Source organism: Suillus discolor (genome assembly GCF_016758755.1).
Source record: "Suillus discolor strain FC423 chromosome Unknown F5147scaffold_60, whole genome shotgun sequence".
NCBI classification, from domain to species: Eukaryota; Fungi; Basidiomycota; class Agaricomycetes; order Boletales; family Suillaceae; genus Suillus; species Suillus discolor.
This window is the reverse complement of record NW_024541307.1, coordinates 107287-129039: the sequence shown is the minus strand read 5'-3', so window position 1 is coordinate 129039 and position 21753 is coordinate 107287. Positions and strand designations below refer to the sequence as shown.

The 21753-nt window shown below is 49.1% G+C and overlaps 8 protein-coding genes and 1 non-coding gene across 9 annotated transcripts; 3 read left to right on the top strand and 6 right to left on the bottom strand.

Moving 5' to 3' along the window:
- Nucleotides 1–421: 421 nt before the first annotated feature.
- Nucleotides 422–1408, bottom strand: F5147DRAFT_582938 (uncharacterized protein; the record flags this gene model as incomplete). The annotated part of the gene is made up of 1 exon (XM_041431690.1): nt 422–1408. One exon carries the CDS (start codon nt 1406–1408, stop codon nt 422–424), a length of 987 nt encoding a protein of 328 aa, XP_041288966.1.
- Nucleotides 1409–2247: 839 nt separating this feature from the next.
- F5147DRAFT_777559 (uncharacterized protein) lies at nt 2248–2671 on the bottom strand (the record flags this gene model as incomplete). The annotated part of the gene is made up of 3 exons (XM_041442000.1): nt 2248–2312; nt 2363–2473; nt 2515–2671. 3 exons carry the CDS (start codon nt 2669–2671, stop codon nt 2248–2250), a joined length of 333 nt encoding a protein of 110 aa, XP_041288965.1.
- Nucleotides 2672–4274: 1603 nt separating this feature from the next.
- On the bottom strand, nt 4275–6373 carry F5147DRAFT_713444 (auxin efflux carrier). The gene is made up of 8 exons (XM_041438408.1): nt 6263–6373; nt 6125–6212; nt 6001–6073; nt 5811–5951; nt 5658–5761; nt 4725–5608; nt 4636–4669; nt 4275–4582 (listed from the first exon to the last, which is right to left on the bottom strand). The coding sequence occupies exons 1-8, from the start codon at nt 6319–6321 to the stop codon at nt 4448–4450; spliced, it is 1518 nt and encodes a 505-aa protein (XP_041288964.1). The 5' UTR covers nt 6322–6373; the 3' UTR covers nt 4275–4447.
- A 3018-nt stretch (nt 6374–9391) lies between these two features.
- On the bottom strand, nt 9392–12037 carry F5147DRAFT_713421 (amino acid permease/ SLC12A domain-containing protein). Its single transcript, XM_041438407.1, has 14 exons — nt 11789–12037; nt 11589–11729; nt 11415–11535; nt 11241–11363; nt 11173–11185; nt 11010–11123; nt 10929–10959; nt 10653–10872; nt 10388–10603; nt 10267–10342; nt 9888–10216; nt 9656–9837; nt 9548–9599; nt 9392–9490 (listed from the first exon to the last, which is right to left on the bottom strand). Exons 2-14 carry the CDS (start codon nt 11594–11596, stop codon nt 9485–9487), a joined length of 1491 nt encoding a protein of 496 aa, XP_041288963.1. The 5' UTR covers nt 11597–11729; nt 11789–12037; the 3' UTR covers nt 9392–9484.
- A 102-nt stretch (nt 12038–12139) lies between these two features.
- Nucleotides 12140–16360, top strand: F5147DRAFT_356243 (Oxysterol-binding protein-domain-containing protein). Its single transcript, XM_041429366.1, has 12 exons — nt 12140–12331; nt 12382–12432; nt 12484–12603; nt 12657–12881; nt 12933–13244; nt 13296–13433; nt 13486–14867; nt 14918–14945; nt 14998–15116; nt 15166–15288; nt 15343–15570; nt 15630–16360. Exons 1-12 carry the CDS (start codon nt 12292–12294, stop codon nt 16290–16292), a joined length of 3429 nt encoding a protein of 1142 aa, XP_041288962.1. The 5' UTR covers nt 12140–12291; the 3' UTR covers nt 16293–16360.
- A 272-nt stretch (nt 16361–16632) lies between these two features.
- Nucleotides 16633–16735, bottom strand: F5147DRAFT_t103. The gene has a single exon. It is a non-coding gene; the product is annotated as a tRNA-Met (tRNA).
- An 85-nt stretch (nt 16736–16820) lies between these two features.
- Nucleotides 16821–17550, top strand: F5147DRAFT_640809 (cytidine deaminase-like protein; the record flags this gene model as incomplete). Its single annotated transcript, XM_041433040.1, has 4 exons — nt 16821–17120; nt 17193–17206; nt 17269–17449; nt 17518–17550. The coding sequence occupies exons 1-4, from the start codon at nt 16869–16871 to the stop codon at nt 17548–17550; spliced, it is 480 nt and encodes a 159-aa protein (XP_041288961.1). The 5' UTR covers nt 16821–16868.
- F5147DRAFT_356201 (Hsp70 protein-domain-containing protein) lies at nt 17543–19845 on the bottom strand. The gene is made up of 5 exons (XM_041429365.1): nt 19783–19845; nt 19548–19703; nt 19407–19487; nt 19269–19351; nt 17543–19215 (listed from the first exon to the last, which is right to left on the bottom strand). The coding sequence occupies exons 2-5, from the start codon at nt 19668–19670 to the stop codon at nt 17628–17630; spliced, it is 1875 nt and encodes a 624-aa protein (XP_041288960.1). The 5' UTR covers nt 19671–19703; nt 19783–19845; the 3' UTR covers nt 17543–17627.
- Nucleotides 19806–21745, top strand: F5147DRAFT_713410 (acyl-CoA N-acyltransferase). The gene is made up of 6 exons (XM_041438406.1): nt 19806–20056; nt 20105–20116; nt 20171–21160; nt 21208–21307; nt 21362–21498; nt 21550–21745. The coding sequence occupies exons 3-6, from the start codon at nt 20210–20212 to the stop codon at nt 21625–21627; spliced, it is 1266 nt and encodes a 421-aa protein (XP_041288959.1). The 5' UTR covers nt 19806–20056; nt 20105–20116; nt 20171–20209; the 3' UTR covers nt 21628–21745.
- The last annotated feature ends 8 nt before the right edge of the window (nt 21746–21753 follow it).

Below are 21753 nucleotides of genomic sequence, written 5' to 3'. Positions count from 1 at the left end.
AGGCAGAGGGCGCAGGCAGATAGGCCACGTGAGCCTGCGCCCCAAGAAAAACCCCTCCGGCATTGTTGGCGATTGCGGTTCTTGTCAGGCGACGCTATCTTCTTCTCCTTCTGGTTCTCCATGCCCCAAGGTGGTGAACGTGAACGTGAGTTTCGGTTTGAGAGGTCATGGGTACTGTCGTGCATGTCACGATAGCTGGATTTACGGTATTGGCTCGCTGGTGGGTCTCTGCTCGAACTCTGTAGGTTGGAATGGCGGAGGGCGATCGTCCACGTTATGGTTGTGGGCATCCACAGGGCGTGTGTGGGCATCCGTGCAGACGTAGGCACAGGCATCCGCGTGAGTTATTAATGTGGGCATCCGCGGGAAAGGTCATCGCAGGCATCCATGTAGTTGGTTACAGGCATCCATGGGAGTGTCATCATGGGGATATGGTTGTGATCAGTAGTGGTTTATGATTTTGTTGAGGGATATGCAATTTGGATGGAAAAGGTTTATTTAGTATGTGTTCGTTGTGGGTTTGGAATTGAGTACGTACGTTGTTCCAGGTTCGAGAGCGGACCTTGTCCCACAGTTCCTCATTGATGGTTCGAAGCAGGTTTTCATTGATGTTGCCTATGTTGAAACCTTCGTCCCACTTGAGGCGATCGTGCCAGTCTTGGCGTACTCGCGATGTGTATGTTAGTATGACTAAATCTCCGATGTCGCTGTTGTTCCAAATTGAGTGGTTCTCGAGGTGCCAAAAGAACAGTGAGAGCGCATCGATGTGTGACTGGGGCCACTTTGCTTTGCTGATTTGGACTAGAAATAAGTTCTTCGCCCATAGGAAAATTGAGAAAGGTAGCTCATGGTCTGCGATCACAGCTTTGGATGCTTTGAAAGCCGAGGATGGTCGCAGAGCAAGCTGGTCGTCTACCCTCACGATGCTCAGGTCATTCTCGGCTATGGAGCGTGAGGACCTGAGGGCATCTTTGCATCCATCTGGGGAGAAGTACCATAGTTCTATGTACTCGAAATTAGTGAGCTTCTGTATCGCGTATTGCATGGGATGAGGATTCAGGAAGTCTCCTACGGATGATGCTTCGTCGAATCCATTCATTTTTGGCTTCTTCTTCTCTGCTTCCAAACGTTCCTTCTCTGCTTCGGTCTCGTGTTGCATACGTTCCGCTTCCTCCTGTGCAGCTCGTGCTCTTTCTGCGTCTGCTGCTGCTTGGGCTTCTTCATCGTGGTGTTGGTTCCATTCGGCTACTCTCACATTGTTCCCATCTCTCCATGCTCTTTCTAGTCGTGCTGCGACTTGTTCTTTGGTCTGGTTTGTTGCGGCGGCGAGGTCTTCACGGATGCTGTTGTATAAAACACCGGCGAAGTCTGGCATCACTTCGAGTGTAGGGTCTGCAACCAGAGCCATTATGGGCTTGTCATTGATGGTGGCTTAAGTAGTTCTAGTGGAGTTGTTTTGTTGTGTGAGCGTCTTAGAAGAAAATAAGATTGAGCAGCATGAACTGTGCAGCAACGAAACGATGATCACGGCACGGAAGCAAGAGGATTGGTGCCGCGCCTCTTGTTCGCTACTCTAATCTTTCGCTCATGCCTCATTACATATAGTGCTGCTGTGGTCTGGTTCGGTCCGGTTCAGAGGGTCTTCGACAAGAACTGAGAACCGGACCAATGGTCCAGTTCAGTGAAATCGTCGAACCCAGAACCGGACCATTGAGAACCGTTCTCAATGGTCCAGTTCGGTTTTTTTGCAGTCCGAACTCGAACCGAACCATAAGTTTTTGGTGCACAAAAAAAAACATTGATATTACATCTACAAGACATCAAGTACCTAGCCTAACTACATAATACTAGCTGCATGCCCCTCTGCCTCAACTGCCGCTGACAAGTGTCCATTACGATAGGCTGCCTTCAATAATCGCAGTGTGGAGAAGGTGGATGACGCGAGTGCGTTGCAGCGCAAAGTCATGTGATCCTCTGTCCTCAGCCACGTCTTGGTACCACCTACGATGGGTTACCGGCAATCAATCAGCCTGAGCGCTTTGAACCCAAATGCAGTCTTCGCATCGGGTCGATTATGTGGGAGGAGCCTCACTTCGTGTCCATAGAAATTTGGGTTCAAAGAGAAGGAGAGAATGTTAGTGCGGAGACCTTCTTTTAGTACTTTGTCGATGTTCAGATGGCGCGCTTTGAGTAGCAACGTGGCATACTCAATCTGCTGAAATCAGCTACAACTATAAACTCAAACCTTCAGGTATGAGTCCATGATGAACACGCAAAAACACGAAAGCGGGGGAACTGAGTGGAAATGAGTCCTGCAATCGAAGATGTGAGCAATAGACCAATAAGACAACAGGGAGCAGACCATGCAACAAAAAATCAAGAGTCTGTCTACCTCCTGCGTGTTTGCTTCCTTGCACGTTTTGCTGGCCATTGAGCTTCCTCGCCTTCTGAATCCTCGATGGGCGTGTTGCACCTGGAAGTGAGAGAAAATAAGCCATCCATGCAAGAAAATACGGTCCAAAGTGCCACCCGCAAGCGTTTGCGCCATTGTGGAAGTGGTGAATGGTGGTGGCTGGGAGTGCGCAAAGACGCAGGTGACGTGGCGGGCACTTGTTGTGGTGCCGCGGTTGATGGTCTCAATACCAAGCGACATCAAGAAGTAGGAGGGCATGAAAGATGGGGCGTGGCATGAGACAACAGGTGGGAGAGTGTTAGCACAAGAGAACGGGCACAAGAGGACAGGTACAAGAGAGCAAGCATGAGAAAATGGGCGCAAGATAGCGAGCACAAGCGAAAGAGTTAGAGCGCGCATCAAATTAATTGAAGATGAAGAAGTCACTCGCCTGACACCTCAAACTCAGTGGTTTTGGTTGCCTTGGTCTTTGTCGGCACGTTGATTTTAGGGGTGGAGGCGGTGGTTTCACGGGAGTGGGACGATGGGCTTGCGGGAGGAATTGCACAACGAGACGTGTGGTCTGATTCATCAGTTTAAACAGTGCATATCATGACTTACCTTGTCAATGGGCCTCTGCATTTGATGGAAACAAGTAAATCTTGAAGCTTGAGAATCCCTGAGGCCGAAGTGGATCATCAAAGGAAGGTGTCAAAGCACACTTCAACAATGTGGCAAGCTTCTTTTGGTTCGCGGTTCGGGACGGTTCGGGACCGGTCCAAACCAAAGTCAAACCATTCGCCCAATGCCAGAACCGAGAACCGTACTATGGTCCGGTTCTGGCTGACACCTGGACCATGGACCGAACCACAGGAGAACCGGACCAAAAGTCCGGTTCAAACCATGGTTCAGGACCGGACCACGGCAGCACTAGACAGATGCCAAAGTTGTGTACTGGGAATAGGGCGCAAATGACGAAAGGAGGGTGCTAATCGTTATGTGGGTCAGTAGCGACGAAGGATAGTTGTAAAATAAGACTGGGGACCGTGCTGCTTGCTGACACTGGTGAAGCGAGGTCGTAGTTGCGGTAAGTGTTGATTCGGCAACTTCCAGCATCAAACAATTGGTAATGGGCCCTACACGACTGGTACGAGAGACTCAAGTCCCATGTCAGACAACAGCCTGCTTCTCTGCAAGATTTGCATTGCAAACTTCCAAGTGTATGACTCTCTGCGAGGAACGGCGGAAGATTATAATGCGACCGTACCCACCACGGCCATGGGGGTCAACATTAGCACCATGTCACCACCCCATGGCCTTGTGCGTGTTAATAACATGTTAAAACACACCTTTTTCAACCGACTTTTCGTCCGTACTCTAAGCGGCAGTTGGACTGCATTGCCAATGCAGTGAATGATACAGTTTTGGAATTCACGAGTCCGTAATAGATTCCTTACCCTGGTCGAAGTTAGCGCGACGGCTTTCTCATCTCTTTGAATGACTGGCTCAGTGATGCCAGTATAATCCACTCCTCCACTAATGGAAAATGTAGGTGGAGTCCAGGATCTCCAATAATCTCATCAACCGTGGTGCCGACTGCATTCGCCGGTGTAAACATATGACGGAGCATGCGATAAGCCACGTACAAGACAGCATACTACATATCGAAAGCACCCCAAAGTCATCCCATCTTCACAGGAGCACATGTCTAAAATGGTCGGCGGGAACGGCAGACCGGTGAGGGTGCGCCTCCACCAGGATATTCGTAGCTCCAGAGATGCGACACGGAATACAGGAAGTTCCGTTAGGCTAGCAAATATCGTCCTACATAGAGTATCTCTCAATGGACATAAATGGACACAAAAAATATACGACGGATGCATCTTGAGGTCGTAAATACAGTTTCAGGTGCTCTAGTATATTCTACATCGCATACGTGCAGTACGGACTCATCATGCTCTGTCCGACTGGCCAAAAGAAAAAACGACAACCGTCTATTCGCCGCATTATCTAGATCTGCACACAACGCGATCCATACATCCCTGCTTCAGGGCATCATACAAACAGAATATCAAGTGTCAGAGTAGTGAGGACCGTCATCGATACAAACATGATGATGTACTGGGGTATCAGAAACGCTGCCAAATGCTCAGCATTACCCGTCCCAGAGTACACTTGAGTCAATAACACCTAGTAAACGTTGCTCAATATCATGGTCAACGCCAAGAATAAACAAACACTACCTGCGTGGTCCCAGAAGGCAAACCCGACATGAGGCTAATGCCCAAGGTCAGGTCTCATCCAGCCTCAAACGTTCAAAAAGGGGACGTACATGCAGACAAATCTGAGCACATTGTTGGAGGGATCTATCAGTCCGACACGCGTGAATTGCTGGCAAATAAGGGTGCCAAGCACAGGTATCATGACGAGTCTGCCAATAGCAACACTCCCGATGGCACAGAGAGGGAGAGTACTCCACTGGTTTCGCGGGACGCTTAGTCTGGCGAGAGCAGACCCAAGGATGATCAAACCCATCGGCACGCATGCGCTACCAAGAAAGGTGCACGTCTTCATGATAAGGGCCAGTGGAGGTTGACCATCAGGCGCTGAAGGTATATGGGTGCCTGGAACGCCTGGAACAAAAAGCGCCTTCAATGGAGGAATGATGGCGATGGTGAATGAGAGGATGATCGACAAAGACGGGGGACTCATGGCGGATCGCAAAAATCCCGAGGTCAGATTGATAAACTTGTTGAACCAATGAACATGCGTCACTGCGACGTGCCCAGCGAGCGATTCCGGAAGACTAGTGGTAGATGTGGAGACTTTGTGGGCTTTGTCAGTCAAAACCGGACCGGGCTGTATTGATGTAAACGAGGGAGAAGTAGGCAGTTCTTCATTCGTCGATATCGATACTGCGATTTCTTCCTGCTCCGGTGGTTTATAACACGTGGTGACAGAGTCCTCATGCGTGGATGTCGCATGAGGAGACTCTTTTTCGCCAGTACTATTCTGACCGACTTCGGTATGAACTTCCCTGACCGGTGAATGGCTAAAGAGAAGGATCCGCCTGAGGTAGACAAATCCAGCAGTAAGTCTCGACAGAATCCTCGAGTGTTTGGCGCTCAGCCTCTCCTTGACTCGATCATTGTCCAAGTCAGGACCATCGAAATCCATTATAATCAACCGGTATGCGCCAAGAGGAAACAGCGTGATCTGCGGATGTTGTAGTGAATGGAGGTAATTGCATAACCGATATACTTACGTAGAACACCAGCATAAAAACAGCGATGTAGCCTACTGCCAGGTTCTCATCATTAGTTCCATTGAAAGGAGCTGACGCCGTTACGCTCAGGGCCACAGAGATAGCTATACACCAAGTATCAGACAGAATGTCTTCGGTTTTCGGCGAGCTTACGTATATCACCGATATTCGCCCATCCTCCAGCCATTAGAATTCCATACCGAAATCTGTGAGGAACCCAAAAGAGTTGCTTGATGATCCACGACAGCGTTATACCGATCAGCATATATATCACTGCAATGATAACAAGAGGGCCTAGAAACAACTTCGGTCAAAAAAGACGTAAAAAAGCACAAAATCGCACCGAGTTCGGCAATGTTTGATGAATGGAACGATGGTATGATCGTCGAGAACATCAGGCTTGGAACCATAACATTCTGCAATCGATCAGTTGTGCATCTTCGCCTCACCTCAAAAAAAAACCTTACTATGATAACTTGCCCCATCCCGCGAGATGCCATGGCGGGTAACAAGCCTGCCTTCGTGATTCCGAATCCGCATGCTACGCACAAGAACCTCAACGAGCGTGAAAAAAGCGCAAGGAAAACTTAGAAAAGAATCCTTACATGCGTATGAGCGGTTGGACAGAAATCCAAAGCAAGTTACCGAAGACGATGCTGCCCATGATTGGATGAGTCGCGAGTTGTGATAATATCCCAACGAGTCGAAGGAGCCTGCTCAGAGACAGTTCGTCTTGGATTCAGATGGGGGAATGAAAAGGAGAGTTCGATCTTTCTTTTAACCATGGAAAATATGATACTTAAATGCAAGTATGGCAAGTGCTTCCCTGTCTTTGCTGGCAGTTATAGACATAAGACTGGGTAGGATGCCATGAGTTCGTAGCCTGAGATGCGGTCCACCGGTCCGCTCGTATGTCGGTGTCATGTCGACGAGCGAAGTCGATAGCTTGTATTGAATGCTTTAATTTAAATCAGTATCCAGTGCCACTGATAAGCTGCACGAATGAAAACCCTGAGCAAGGGTCAATATATCTTGGCAAAATGCTGCTACAATTCAGTCCTGAATCAAATTTCGAACCCGACTTTTTGCGAAATGAAGTGCCGTTCGGTTGGAGGTTCGACACGGAACGCAGAGCCAGACCACATCTAGGTTGACCATTCGAGCTGTATCTGATGGCCGTTCGGACCAGTCCGAACCATTCTCACATTGAAAGCTTATTAGTCGATGCTTTTGTTCTGTGAGCACTGAGAATCAGTGATCGCCGTGATAAAACTAACAAAAAGGTCACCTCTTGACATGATCAAACTTGAAATCGAATGCTCAGCGTTGGTGAGACCGCTGCTGCAGTCGGTGGCTTCCAACGTTTATTAGTTGCAGAATATACGTGCAAAGCTTTTCGTTTTGGTCTTATGTAAATTGTCAGCGAAGGATAAAAGGGTCAGGTCTCGGGCGTCCAATGTCGCTTCATAGTACTGCGTATCGTCAAGGCCATCTCTCCGCGATAGTACAGGCTGAGCTCGCCGCTCCTGGTCCGAACCAACCTGAACCTGACCGTTGTGAACCCGTTCGAAGCAGTCCGGCCCAGACTCTACCGAGCTCGACCAGGAAGCCCTGAGCAAGGTCCATTTGTGTCAGAACATGCTTGTGTCAGGGTCACCTGCAATTAATTCCTCAGCGCACAAAAGAGGCAGTTTAAAAGGCCAAGATCTCACCTGGGTCAATGCTAGGGGTAAACACGATGCGAAACTGTAACACGACGGCACAGTCAGCTAAAAGCAGATGCAACGCATAACAAATCACATGAACAAGTCTGAGTACTTCATTTTCAACGTGCACGAACCCTATGCAAGTGAATGCTTCGCCGATGAGGATTCCGATCACTGGCATGATAAGTTGTTTGCCAACAGCAAGAGGTCCAATGGCCTCAAGGAGCGATATTGAAATAATTCGTTCAGGGTTGTATCGCTGGCGAAAAGGAAACCTCCGGATGAATTGGCACGCGTGAACCGAAAATGCGACGTCCGGAGATGACATGAAAATATGAGAGGGTTTGGGGGTTGTAAATATTTGGGAGTCGTGCTCTAGTGTCGTAGGCGCCGAATGGTGATCATGTATCTGCCGTTTGCCCGCTCATTAAGTAATGAGCACTGATCATCTGCAACGTGATACTTTAATCTCCGGTGTGCCAGCTACGATGTTCCTTTACCAAGAATCCTGATTGTGCAGTGAAGCAAACGGCAGGAATGTGATCCGCGACTAAGATGTCGATGGACTGGTGTCCCGAGAAGCTGGGCCGAATCCTCATGCGCGGAACCGGCTCGGAAGCGATCAACCGGAGCTCCACTCTATTAATTCGTGCAACCGAGCGGTAGCGCCCGAGCAGCACTGCATGTGCAACAAACCGCAATTGACAGTATTCATTCACTCTCTGTAAAGTCACGGTGCACCAGACATTTTAGGGTTCGATTTCCTCAGTCGAGTTAAACGTTTCCCAGTCACAGTATGGCTTATAGGTGTGATTTGAAACGGGTCGCAAATGGAATTGTTGTGGATTGGCAGGCCAGCCAGATAGAGAGGCAACGGGAGGCAATGGACCTGAGCTCCGGTATCCGGTATTTCGACGAATTGCTCGCCACAGAAGTGTGCTCGACGTCAAACGGACGTCTTTTCACCACCTGGGAACAGCATTGCCGATGGCGAGGACCGGATGTAGCCTCTTCCGCTGTCGATCGGTTGCATGTCTGGGTGGGTAGGGTTGCTCGGACTCAGAATGGTAGACAAAACCCATCCACCACCAACGTTGCCCTGTCGCCGATCCGTCCCACTGGGCGGTTGGAACTCACATGGAGGCCACGCAAATTGCTTCTGCAAAATCAACTGTGTGGTAGAGAGCATCATGGTGATGTACCGGTGAGTCACTGGCCAATGACTCAACTCACTTACGTAGGAGCAATGCTGATGCTGTAAAATGGGCGTAGCAGACAAGACAGTGTGAGAGAGATAGTGAATATAAGGCAGCTACTTGTAGACTCGGACCATGAGCCAAACTGCGATCGCGACAGCAAATATTGTTTAGCAATGCGGATAAAACCTTGTTACCTTTTGAAACAACCGGGAGCGCGTTAAGCCGTGAGAATTATAGATTTTGCTCCTACTTCGGGTCAGTTCTAGTGCCCTCTAGGTTGTGTAGACTATGAACGACATTCCCAACGACAACATCAATATTTATGACTTCGTCCCATCCGTCATCGCGTCATCGGTCATTCGAGTCCTCGTCGTTGTAATTATGTAATAACTTCAACCTCTTCTAGAATAGCTGATGGTATTATTCAACATGATCAAACTCGTCAAAATCAAAGCATTTCCCTTGAGCACTTCGACTCTGTTAATATTCTGACTTTCTTCAGTCCTCTTTAACTCGTCAAGAGCCACGAATTCAGCAGCAACATCCTCAGGCAAGATAATTTCTGGACTATTATGAATCACGAGGCTCGGTCGAGAGAGGTGTCCACGCGAAGGATGCTTCAGGATTCTACGCAGTCTCAACAGCAATGCCAACTTCTTCAAGTTCACGAGTGTGCATGTGGACTGGGTGGACTTCCCAGCCTCCACGGCTTTTACAGCGCTGTGTCAAAGGTGTGCACGTGCGCTCTATTTCACCTACAATTAAGAGGATCGTCACGGCAAAGACCGGGCGCTCCCCAGCATACACCATCTTATTTCAGGGATATCGGTTTTTTATACTCTGTTGAATTCAAAATGTTATAAGATCTAAATCACATTTCTGCAGGCTTCCAATACAATATCGGTCAACATGGAATCAATCATCACGTCTTATTCGGAGGATGAGCAAACCAGCCAATGACCACCATCACCGAAAGAGAACTCACAAGCTTCATCCAAATTGCCTCCACGATATTCCTCGGGAGCACGTCTGGATGCCTGTAACAAGCATCTCAGCCTGGCTTATACTTCACAAGCAAATAAAAGAGTCCCACGTCATTGCCTCGATTTCTGCGATGCCAGAATGGAAGTCCATTTCGTTCGGCTTGACAATAGGGACTCGCTTCCAGATTTTGGCGCCAACATATAAAACGGGGAAAAGCATCATGGGCAGATAATTTGTCATGAAAGTTGCTGTTGACCAGTTATCTCTCAGGAATACCTCCCATGCGCTGAACTGGCCCAAGAATCACTTCGTTATATCGCATATGCGAAACTTAAACTCACCAACAACGTCACAAGCGATGCGCCGATGGCCCACCAGGCGGCGAAGGGCTGAAATCGAGAGGAGTACGGGAGCTCACTCATCTTGTGCCCCTGCGCGAGGAAGCCTTTGCGGAAGCGCAGATAAATGACACCGATGCCGAACCAGGTCGTGAGACCCGCAGTGGCACACATGCTAGAGAACCACGTGAACACCATTCCGGAACTCGTGTTGACCGCCATGTAGGCGAGGAGAGAGAAAGAAGCACACATGGCTACTGCAACGTAGGGAAGCCCAGACCGCGAGGTACGAAGGAATACCTTTGGGGCATTGCCGGAGGCGGCGAGGCCATCTGCAAGCAGATTAATTTGGATACAGTACTGTAAACATACTGAAGCTCACGCAGGCCTCTGGAGGAAATGTAAAGGTTACTGGAAGCCGCGGACCAGGCTGATGTCAGTAAGGCGGCGTTGATCACCTGAAGAAGCATGAGCAATGCATTATTGTATAACGCAACACTTACCGAGGGTAATCCTTTGATGCCAGCTTGGTTAATTGCAATTACAAACGGAGACGCAGAAGCATTATCAGAGTTTACGTTCAGTAAGGGGTTGTTCGAAGGTACCAGGAGACCGATAACAAATACGCCGCCAATATAAAATAGTAGGATCCGGATATAAACACGACGGATGGCCTTGGGGAGATTCTTGCGCGGGTTCTTGGATTCTGCAGCCGCCATCTGGTCTGTTTCAACCTCAAAAGACCCAAGGGAGAGCGTCACGACTCACAGCCACGACTTCTAACCCAGAATATGCGAATGCAGCTTGCGTTACTGCACGAGACCAGCCTAGAAACCGACCTGTCATGCCACTTATGCCATAAAATTGGACGAATGGGCCAGGGTCCTTCCAGTAGCGAAATCCGATACGATCATGGTTCGGGCCACCGCCAAGGTCAAGGATGATCCCGAAGATGATGAGACCAACAATCGTAACAACCTTGATAGAGCTGGTTCGCCCCTGGCGTCAGGCAAAGAAAAGAATTTAGGGGGAAGATAACCCTACGCGAATATAAACTCGGTTTCACCATACACACCTACAGTGAAAATTGAACTAGAAAAGAGGCCAAATAGTGTGAACATTTACCAACGCCACTCATGTTAATCCCGATGGCAACAACGAGACACATTGTTATCCATACTGCGTTGTTTACACCAGGATGCCAGAAATTTATGATGGTAGCGGCTGCGGACAACTCGGCTTGGATATAATCAACGGCATTCGTTGGGAGATGATTCGGAGACTGTACCTGGCAATGTTACCTGACGGGAGAGTAACATTCAGAAACTTGAAACATCAAGCAAAGGGTCACATTACCGTCCAATTGTACCATAGATTCCATCCCAATGCAAATGAGAATGCTGGATCAACAAAGCGCTCGGCAAGCTTGATATGACCACCGGCAATTGGGAGATAGGAGATCATCTCTCCGATGGTGATCTAGTAACAAAACAATGAAGAATAAAATCGGGGAATATTTACATGACTGACCATCACACAATAAGATATAGACCCAACGAATATGTAACCTAATAAAAGGCCTAGAGGACCGCCATTCATGAGTGCCGACGCGGTCCCGAGGAACAGTCCCGTGCCAATGACGCCGGCAATGCTGAAAAAGTAGTGACTCAGTCATTGAAGTCAGAAAGGTTGACAGACAAATACCTTATCATTGCAACATGTCGATTTTTAAGCTCTCGGTGAAGTGTGAAATCTGGTGGTGGTGTATGGCTGTCATTACTGCTTGCGCGCTCTCCTGAACCAATATCAACCTCAAAGGCTTTCTCCTTGTCTGGAGAAGAGAAACTATTGCTCATTACTATGGCGTGAATAGATGAACGGAAGGTGGCTGGAAAGGGACCCACTTTAAAATTATACTTTATATAGACCCCTGGTATCTCAGGCAGAGATGTTGACTATTAGAGGTGATAAGGATTGCAAAAATGAACATGGGAATAGCTCAAGTATGAGCATGCGGCTGCTTGAATGGTGCTAAGAATTGACAAGAGTAGAAGAAGATATCCTTACGTCTTATCGGCGCTTCGCAGCTCTGAAAAAAACAAGCGCAAGTGCTACCCTGCGGCGCTACTAGCCGTAGCATATATAGTCAATCGTATGTGGCAGGGCAAGCAGCACAGCTGCAAGCACAGTGGGGTAGAACATGTGAGTGACACGTGACTCGGACCTCGGTGCTTCTGAAATTGCATGGGGAGCAAGCTGCAGCAGTACTTGGTCACCGTGGCTTTCTTGAATACGTCTAGCTCGCTTTCTTCTTCTTAACTACTTTCCCCCGTCATTTCACGCAAGGACTGCCCACACCAAACTATTCTGGATTTTGAATTTACAGGTGCAGAATTACTGTGGACATATGATGAGCTCCTCCCTCTCGATTCGTAGTCTCAGGTCCGGTGAGTTTCTCAGTTTCTTGGGCTTGGATTCAGTCATTTATGAGCAGTAGATGTCACAGAACCCCTTCATCAAGTCAAACTACTGTCGGCACTGCGGAGTGGTAAGAAACCACCTCTCTCTTCTCCCACCTCATAGCAAACCCTCTCCACAGGTGATCCTGCTCTCATACATCCATTTCTTGCTGAAATTGGCAAGGAAAGACGAAACTCTGTCGATGGAGACATTAACACTGGAGCTGCTGCCCTCCACCTCGCTATACGCTGTGCTTCCGGTAGGTAATTGGTTTTGCTTGTCACTTCTGCCTTCCCTCACCCGTAACCGAAGTCGGTACCGTACAGCTACTCCTATCTCATAGAGCGATATCACCCAATGGCGTGCACCCACCAGGTTCTGGGACCACCCCTCTGCATCTTGCAGCGTCCCTCGGTCGTGCAGACATCGTAGGCGTGTTGCTCGACCAGGCTGGCATTGACGACACCCTCCGTGATAACAGCGGAAAAACATGCAAAGATGTGGCAAAGTCAAAAGAAGTCATCCAAACGTTGGAAGGTACGCCCTCCCTCTCTATTTCTGTGCCTTCTTCACTAACGCCACTCCTAGATTCACGTTCTTTTTTGAACGCCTCATACAGGTCGCTTTTACGCTCGTATATTTTATCTCCCATGGATGCACCCCCAAATGCTGCACTAGTGGCTCTATTGGAATCACCACGGGCACGTGGACTTGATTTGTCGTACTTGGACGATGCATCTGGCACTTCTCTGCTACACGAGGCAGCCAGGCGGAAAAACCTGCGCCTCATTGAACTAGCCGTGCGGGCAGGAGCGAGCGTTTTTGTGCGAGATCGCAGGGGGAAAATGGCATACGAGGGCGCAGGAAAAGATGATCACGTACGGGTATTCTTGCGACAGTGTACGTTCTCCTTACGCGCTCCCTTACCCACTGTGCTCAAAACAACAACAGTCGCAAACCATGATACCTCTCTTATTGAGATCCCGTCTTCGGAACCTCCTGTCATGAAGGGTTATCTCAGTAAATACACCAATGTCGCTAAGGGCTATAATACTAGATGGTTTGTTCTAAAAGATGGTGTATTCTCATGTCCGTTATCTCTCACCTCTTTTATCTATTTATGGCGCTCAACATCCTGTAGATTACCGGCACCAAGAAGACGAAGGCATAGCTAGCCGCGGTGCCATCACCATGAAAACTGCCATCCTCAAAACCTCGCCTGGCGGCGATAAGACGCGGTTCGAGATCCACTCGACCCCATCTCGAGGACATACCACTGGGCAAAAATGGTACATGCGTGCTAATCATCACGTTGAGGCTGCCGGGTGGACGCAGGCCCTTGGGAAGAGTATACAATGGGCGCGGCGCGATGAACAAGTGCCGCGAAAGAGCGGGGAAAGCGAGTTGAACGCTTTGAAGCCCAAGAGTCTGCGTACGAGCTTCCAGTCAGTGATATCAGTGCGGCGAATGGATGCGGGTACCCGCGGCGGGGGGTCACAAAGCTCCTTTATGGGTATAGCAGATGAGAGCATAGAGGATGGGCTACCTCCTGAGACGAGCAAGGCAACTAAAAGCCCTTCTACCTCGGAAAATGAAGAGCGCAATTATAATTCTTCAGCCTCAGTCCTCACGCAGTCGCCTCCTCACAATGCGACTTTTGACTTGCAAGGGAATTCGGCTGCAGCACAAATGGAACTCACCGCCCAGCTTCTGTCTAACCTCGCACTACCACCAGATGCGGCGCCCAGGACACAAGAACTCCGCACAGCACTTAGGGAATCATTCGCGATCGTACAAACGATGATAGATGAGTATATCCAGATGGCCAAGGACCGTGAGGAGTGGTGGAAATCTCAACTACAGCGTGAGCGTGAGAGACAGACTGTGTGGGAAGAGAGTTTACAAACTGTCGTGCGGGAAGGCGAGGTCCTGGAACGAGAGCTGCGCATGCGGTCTCGGAAACGAGGTAGCAGATTCTTCGATGCAGGTGTAAACGATGCAGGTGGCGGCATGTTCCGATCACGCCCTACGACCATGGCGCTTGTATCTCCTGTGCTTGAAGAACCCTATTTCTCACCCTTGGTGCGCCCTGCACCAATCACTATTGTCTCCCCGCCTAAGGAAGTCAACGGCCTGTCCACATTGATTATGCCATCATCACCCACAAGTGCAGGGGTCACGCCGGCTGCACAGCGTATACCACGGCAAGATGAGGAGGATGAAGACGCCGTCGACACAGATGAGGAAGATGAATTCTTCGATGCCATCGAGGCCAATGCCCTCCCCAATCTCGTCGTCAGCCAACTGCTATCTAGCCCGATGCACATGGTACCTGCGTTGTCCTTCATGAACGGGGAACATTTCGCAGGCTATCAAAATTTGAGGACCCGGTTACCTATCGGGTCGGATAACAGGCCAAGCACGAGTCTGTGGTCTGTGCTGAAGCACAGCATTGGAAAGGATTTGACGAGGATCAGTTTTCCCGTCATGTTTAATGAGCCGACGAGTATGTTGCAGCGGATGGTGAGTTGTCTTTGGCTAATGGATATGTACACTGTCTTATTTGAGTGAAGGCGGAGGACATGGAGTTCTCGGAGTGTCGTAAGTATCTCATTTATGTGATCACTGGTCATCGTAACTCATCGGTTCATAGTCCATGTCGCTGCCCGGGAGCAAGACCCTCACCGGCGGTTAGCATTTGTGGCCGCGTTTGCAATGTCAAATTATTCATCGACCATTGGTCGTATAGCTAAACCATTTAATCCTATGCTTGTATGTACCTTTCATGCCTTTCATGTAGTCAAATGCTCAACCTATCCAGAGTGAAACATTCGAATACGTCCGACTTGACAAGGAGTATCGCTACGTATCTGAGCAAGTCAGCCATCATCCCCCCATTTCAGCTTGTTGGGCAGAATCGCCGTATTGGCATTATTATGGAGAGGTTTGTTACATTGTTGTTTCGCATGATTTGTCTACTGATACTTATCCACTCCAGGTTGATGCACAAAATAAATTTATGGGAAAATCTTTCGAGATTCGTCCTACTGGCGTTGCGCATGCTGAACTTCTTCTTCCTGAAGAGTGGGCGCCCGACTACCCTAAGTGTACTACTGCTGGCATCCAGGGCAAAGTCGTCGAGCACTTCTCGTGGAAGAAGGTCACTACCAACGTCTCCGGGTTTATCTTAGGCTCTCCCACTATCGATCACTATGGTGACATGATCGTGAGTGATTCGCTCTTTCTTCCTCATCATGCGTCGAAACTGAAATTACGTTGCTACAGGTCACAAATCATCGCACTGGCGACCAGTGTGTATTGACATTCAAGCCGAGAGGATGGCGGGGCAAAGACGCATACGAAATCACTGGTGTCGTGCAAGACGCAGACGGAGAAGTAACCCACGAGGTAGCTGGGCGGTGGAACAGCCAGCTTATATGTCGCGCCGTCGGCACAGGCAGCGGCTTCCTACACCCTGACGCTACTGTAAGTGGACCCTCTTCGCCAAACTACGCCGCAGAGTACATCCTCCTCTGGCGTAACTCCGAAAAGCCTACCGCACCTTTCAACCTCACGCCGTTCGCCATCACGCTGAATGACTGCCCCGATGAAACGTTAAGGCCATACTTGTGCCCGACAGACTGCCGTCTGCGACCTGATCAACGGGCGTTTGAGATGGGGAAGTATGAGTTTGCCAATGGGTTGAAGATGCAGCAAGAGGAGCAGCAGCGAGCGACGCGGCGTGCAAGGGAGGAGGGGCGCGTGCCGCCGCATCGACCTAGGTGGTTCAGGGCGGAGACGGATGAAGATACTGGGGAGAGGGTGTGGGCGCCGTCGAAGATTGAGAATAGGTTGGAATATTGGGTAGAGAGGGAGAAGGTGTGGGCGATGGGAGGCAGGCAGCCTTGGAAGGATGTGGAACCTATCTTTATAGAGGACGATGTTTAATGATTCACGGATGGAGCAGGATCCGTATTTAATTGTCAGGCTTTTCTGTGAACCTGGCAATGAAAAAGGACAATACACGTACAGCCTGAGTATGTTGGTAGATTAGATCGCAACAATTTTGGCACTACTTCCTTGTTTAATTAGACTGCAGTCTCGTTAATTGTTTCAAGGTCTCGAACTGGAATAGACTGGAGTAGATTATGGATACAGTATCAAATGCAAGAAGGAAACAATGTTGGATTGCTTCCCGAGGCCCGCTGCAGTCACCCGCACCTGCCTTAAATCCGGGCCCTTGATGAATTGACATGGAATATCGTCAAAAACATTGGTCCAAAAAGCTTGCCCTGAGCAAGGTTCGAACTTGCGACCTCAGGATTACCCGATTACACTCGGTCATATATAACATATGAGACCTGCGCTCTAACCAACTGAGCCATCAGGGCTGTGAATCATGATGGTCATTGGGATATATCTCCTCCTACAGCTTCAAAGTCCTCGGTCCCATGATCAATATTCATATTAATGTTAGGACGTGGGACACGGAATGCGGACAGCAGCTTGCCCCAAGACCACTCCATGGACGGCATAGATAAGCTCGGACTCTCTACAGCTTTAGCAAAGGCACGCAAGAGTTACCAAGAAGGAGGGATCCCGATTGGCGCTGCCCTTGTGTATCACGGGTCTTCAACAGATCCTAAAGATGCAGTTGTTCTGGGATGCTCGCACAACTCACGCATCCAGAAGTCATCGGCTACGTTGCATGGAGAGATAGCTGCCTTGGAGGATGCAGGGAGACTTAAGGCACAAGTTTATAGAGGATGCACGATGGTGAGACTCTGAGCGATGTGAATGGGGTTGATAGTGCGACTTACTGATATTCGTGCTTGGATCTGAATAAAGTACACGACCTTAAGGTGGGGGTGATCGTCATGCGTTACTAGTTCTATCAATTACTCATGACTCACCGCATGAATAGTCCTTGTATCATGTGCACAGGTGCAATCATACTTTACAAGATTCCACGTGTCGTTATCGGAGAGAATGAGAACTGGGTGGGAGGAGAAGAGCTGCTGAAAAGCCAAGGCGTCGAGGTCATAGTGGTTGATAACGCAGAATGCAAGGAGCTCATGAAGAAATTCATTGTCGAAAAACCGGAGGTGCGTCATGATTCTTCATCGGTCTATTACGGATGTCATGTTTGCTATAATTGACGATCTATGTGCAGGAATGGAACGAGGATATCGGTGAGATCCAGTAGAAAAGTCTGTCTACACCTGCCTGGTAAAATGCATACGTCCATGTCACAACTTTGACGCAGCAATCTCACAAGATGCATCATGAAGATCCCACTGTCAACGTCACAGCTTCTCCCAGTCCGTTCTTCGTCACCTCCCTTATACTGAGATCCACAGCACCATTGCTGCTAATGATTGCCTGCACTTGCACCTTCGTCTTGCCCTTGGAGGGGTTGGAGCGCGAAAGTGATAATGAAGCCAAGAATGCTTCTTTTGAGATCGTCTTCTCCTTTACCTCCTCCAACTCTTCTTCCTCGTCCTGTGACTCGTCTTCTTCGTCTTCGAATTTTTGTTGCTTGACATGTTCGATCCTAACACCTTCGCTGACTTCCCAGAACTCGAAGCCAACTCGATCTTCAGACCCGCTGACATCCACCTCCACAGTGACAGTGCGCCTGCATGGCAAAGGCGTCTCCTTCAAAATGAGAGGAACCCACACTCCACCCAAGCCGCCTTCTGCAGACACTTGAGGAACCAGAAGGCCGATAGTACGGCTCGTAGCACTGACGCTGCTAGTTCCATTGCCCTTGATGAATGCTTGGCGAACCTCCTCAGTTTCTCCAGCAAGGCCAACAAGCAGTTGTGCTTGGAGGGCACAGCCGCGTGCTAGAATGGTGGTTGGATCGCCGATGCCACCACCAGCGACTGTGCCCGCCTTGAAGGGCGTAATGACGTTCTCGGTGAAACCTTCAGCTAAGGTCTCATCCAGGCCTGGCAAGCAAGCACAACCGCCGATATACACAATCTCATCAACGTCATACAAATCCACCCCTGCGCTCGCGACAAGCTCCTTCACCTTCGCGTAAACCTTGTCATATACGGAGCGCACCTCCATGTCAAATCGGAGCCGGTTGATGGAGCCGGTGTAGTCAAGACCATCTTTGAGTGACTCCACGGAACACGTAGCAGCACCAGGACTTGCACTAAGCGTGCGCTTTGTGTGCTCAACTGCGAGTCTGAGTTTAGCTTCAGCGCGCTTATCAAGGGGATCAGAAGCAGGCGCGACAGTTAATGGCGTTTTGGTTTTTTTGGTGAATTCTTTTGCAAAGAATTTGATCAACTTGGAGTCGATATCATCGCCACCAACAGAAGAGTCAGAGATGGTTGCGAGTGAGTACGCGAGGCCCTCACGGACCGACAGGAGAGACAGTTCGAGGGACGATGCGCCGAGATCGACAATGAGCTGTGTTCGGTCCGAGGAGATTTCCTCTGATCCTGCGGCAGTACAGACGGCAACTGCACCTGCATCATCAAGCAACTGAAGGACGTGAATTCCAGCATCCTCTGCAGCTTCTATCACCGCCTCTCTCTGGGCGTCATCGAACCATGAGGGCAAGCTGATTACGGCACCCAGCACTTTTCTCCCAAGGAAGTCCTCAGCAGATTGCACGAGCGAACCGAGAAATATTGTGGTCACTTCGGAAACAGTTAGGACGCGCTCAGCCTCGATGGGCTCTGAACGTGGGGTAGCAACTTGTGATGCCGCAGGTGTATTGGCAGCGGTAGTTTTAAGAGGTGAAGGCGCGGGTTGCAGGACCTTGACCTTGTATGCTGGCGTGTCGGGTAGCGAAGGGTGTTGTATGACAGGCGCAGAGACAGATAAAGCCGCCTGTGGTACTTCTGAGAATCTGCCATATACCTTCAGACCGGATGCAATGATGAAATTCACCAAACAACGCACTTCTTGCCTAGAAGGTTACGGAATCCTGTAATAGTATTTTGAGAGTTTTTGACTAGCTGGTGCCTTGCTTGGTTTCCGATATACTGAAAATATAAAACTTGGGTAAGTGGCATGAACAGGAAGTAGGCTACCACATACCATCTCCTCCCCTTGAAATGCGATAGCACAAGCGATCTGACGCTCTCCATCTTCGTTTGCTATGCACTCAGCGATGCCTTCCTATCGTCCAAAAAAAAATTGTATATGATATTTCGAGATTGACAGCAGGAAGAAACGCACTTTTGTTAAGACTGCGATAGATGCATATGAGTTACCAAAGTTGATGCCAACAATGGAAGGTACTGCAGAGATCTCAATCGGAGCCTCTGCAGTTCCATTCGGGATGAGTCCGTTGGGCGCCATAGTCTATGTAGGTTCAAAGGGTATGAGGACGATCTGATCAAAATTGAAGCAGTGCGGGAAAAAAATCAGTCACGTGCGAATGCCATTTAAATTTAATCGTATTTATACCGACGTGAGTGTAGCAGATTTGTGCCCCGGGTCTTCCCATGTCCATATATCCTTTTGGACCTTATCTTAGGCTGCCCTGTTATCTGACCGGTGACCACTACAGCTGGCATGCCCAGTGATGGTGGAGTCGGACATAAAAGAGAAAGGATAAGATATTTTAGCCATCAGTCAGCACAGGTACATATATTATACGGGGGCCGCGAATTAATGCCGCGAATTCGTATTAGCGTAGTAGTATAAAGGATACACGTCGACGAACGAAACATCTCGACTGAGATGTGAGTATTCTCTCATATTAGCCACATATTTTGCTAACTCGTTATTAGTATATTTTCCAGGTATATAATTGTTTTACTACGAGAGTCTAATAGACTGATATTACATTTTTTTAGCTCTCGGTTTCACCCGCCGAGTTCTCATAACCGCAACTGATGACTCGTGCTGCCCAACGTCTCCTAGCCATACAAAATGCACTCACCAACATTTCTGTTAGTGATGACCAGAAGGTGGACAACTTCATTTTGCCAGATGGTGCGGTCATGACCGCCAAGGCAGACTCTGTATCGCCGACGAATTTCATTCACATCGATGGATTGATCGTGTGCGAGTATCATTTACTCGATCGGACCGCACAGCTCGTCATTTCAGCTGTCGGTACGCAGTTCGAAAATACCGCATCACATGTACCTAGCTTTCAGGTCATTGAGATCCTTCCTTCCTCCCAGGTCAGCTCGCCACAGACATCTAGAAATGACATATCCGTAAAAGATATATGGGCGACTGTGTACGCACTCTTCACGCTGTACCACGATCAAGAGATCATCCCGGTTGTCCTGTCTCAGAAAATCAATAATAGCGAGGAGCTACGCTCGTATTTACTTCGATCCGGCCTCGGGCGTACGGCGCATGCGCCTACAGCTTCAAAGGAGGAAATATACTTGAACAGAGCCACGTTCTGGCAGGGTGCGGGAACACGAGGATACCATAATCGCGGTTGGCTACCTCCATCGTCATTTTCAGTTGCGCCTTTTCCCCTCATCCCGTCATTCACCCGTACACCCACTGTCATTTCCGGGCACCCCCTTCGTCCACCAAAGCCTGAACCAGGAGAAACGCTATTTAGGCGATTTTGTCCATCCATAGGGGAGACTCTAGAGTTCACGTACTTCGATCTCCGCAGCGGATCGAATACTTCGGAGCATCTAGACACCTTTCATCGTTGGCATAATTCAGAGCGAGTGAACAAGGCGTGGGGAGAACGGGGCTCGCTGGAGAAACACAGAGCATATATCACGGAAGTAATGAACGACCCTGGTGTTCTGCCTGTAATAATGAGCTGGAACGGCGAGCCCATGGGGTATGCGGAGATCACCTATCTGAAGGTGGGCATCTTGGGCTTTCTTGAAAATAGGCTAAAATGGTATGCAAGGAAAATCATGTGGCGCCCTACATTCCTGGTGGTCCTGGAGACTGGGACAGGAGCCTCCACGTTCTTGTCGGAGAAGATAAATTCCGTGGTACTGTGCGAAGTAAGTCGTGTATTCCCGCATGCAAGCCTGGTCTTACCGAAAATATTTGTGCAGCCAATCTGTGGCATCGTGCTCTGATACACTACTGCTTCTTGGCGGACTCCCGCACCGAAAGTGTGATGGGTGAGCCCAAAGCTGATAATCCCTCTATCATCAAAGTGGATTTTGACTCTGCCATGCATATTAGAACAGTATGTGGAGCATAAATTCTACTGTGACTGTCTGCTAAAGCCCAGGTCCAGATTTTTGACTTTCCCTATAAACGCTCTGCACTCTTCTGCATTCCCAGATACCGTTTCTTCAGGCTGGACTTGCTGTGACGATGATACGTTTTGTTGGCCGTAGATAGCGTAAACTGGAGTGAACAGACAATTAATGTTTCTTGCAATGTCACTCATGTGACAGGATTCATTACATGATGGCCACGTGACAATGTCCCAAATCGC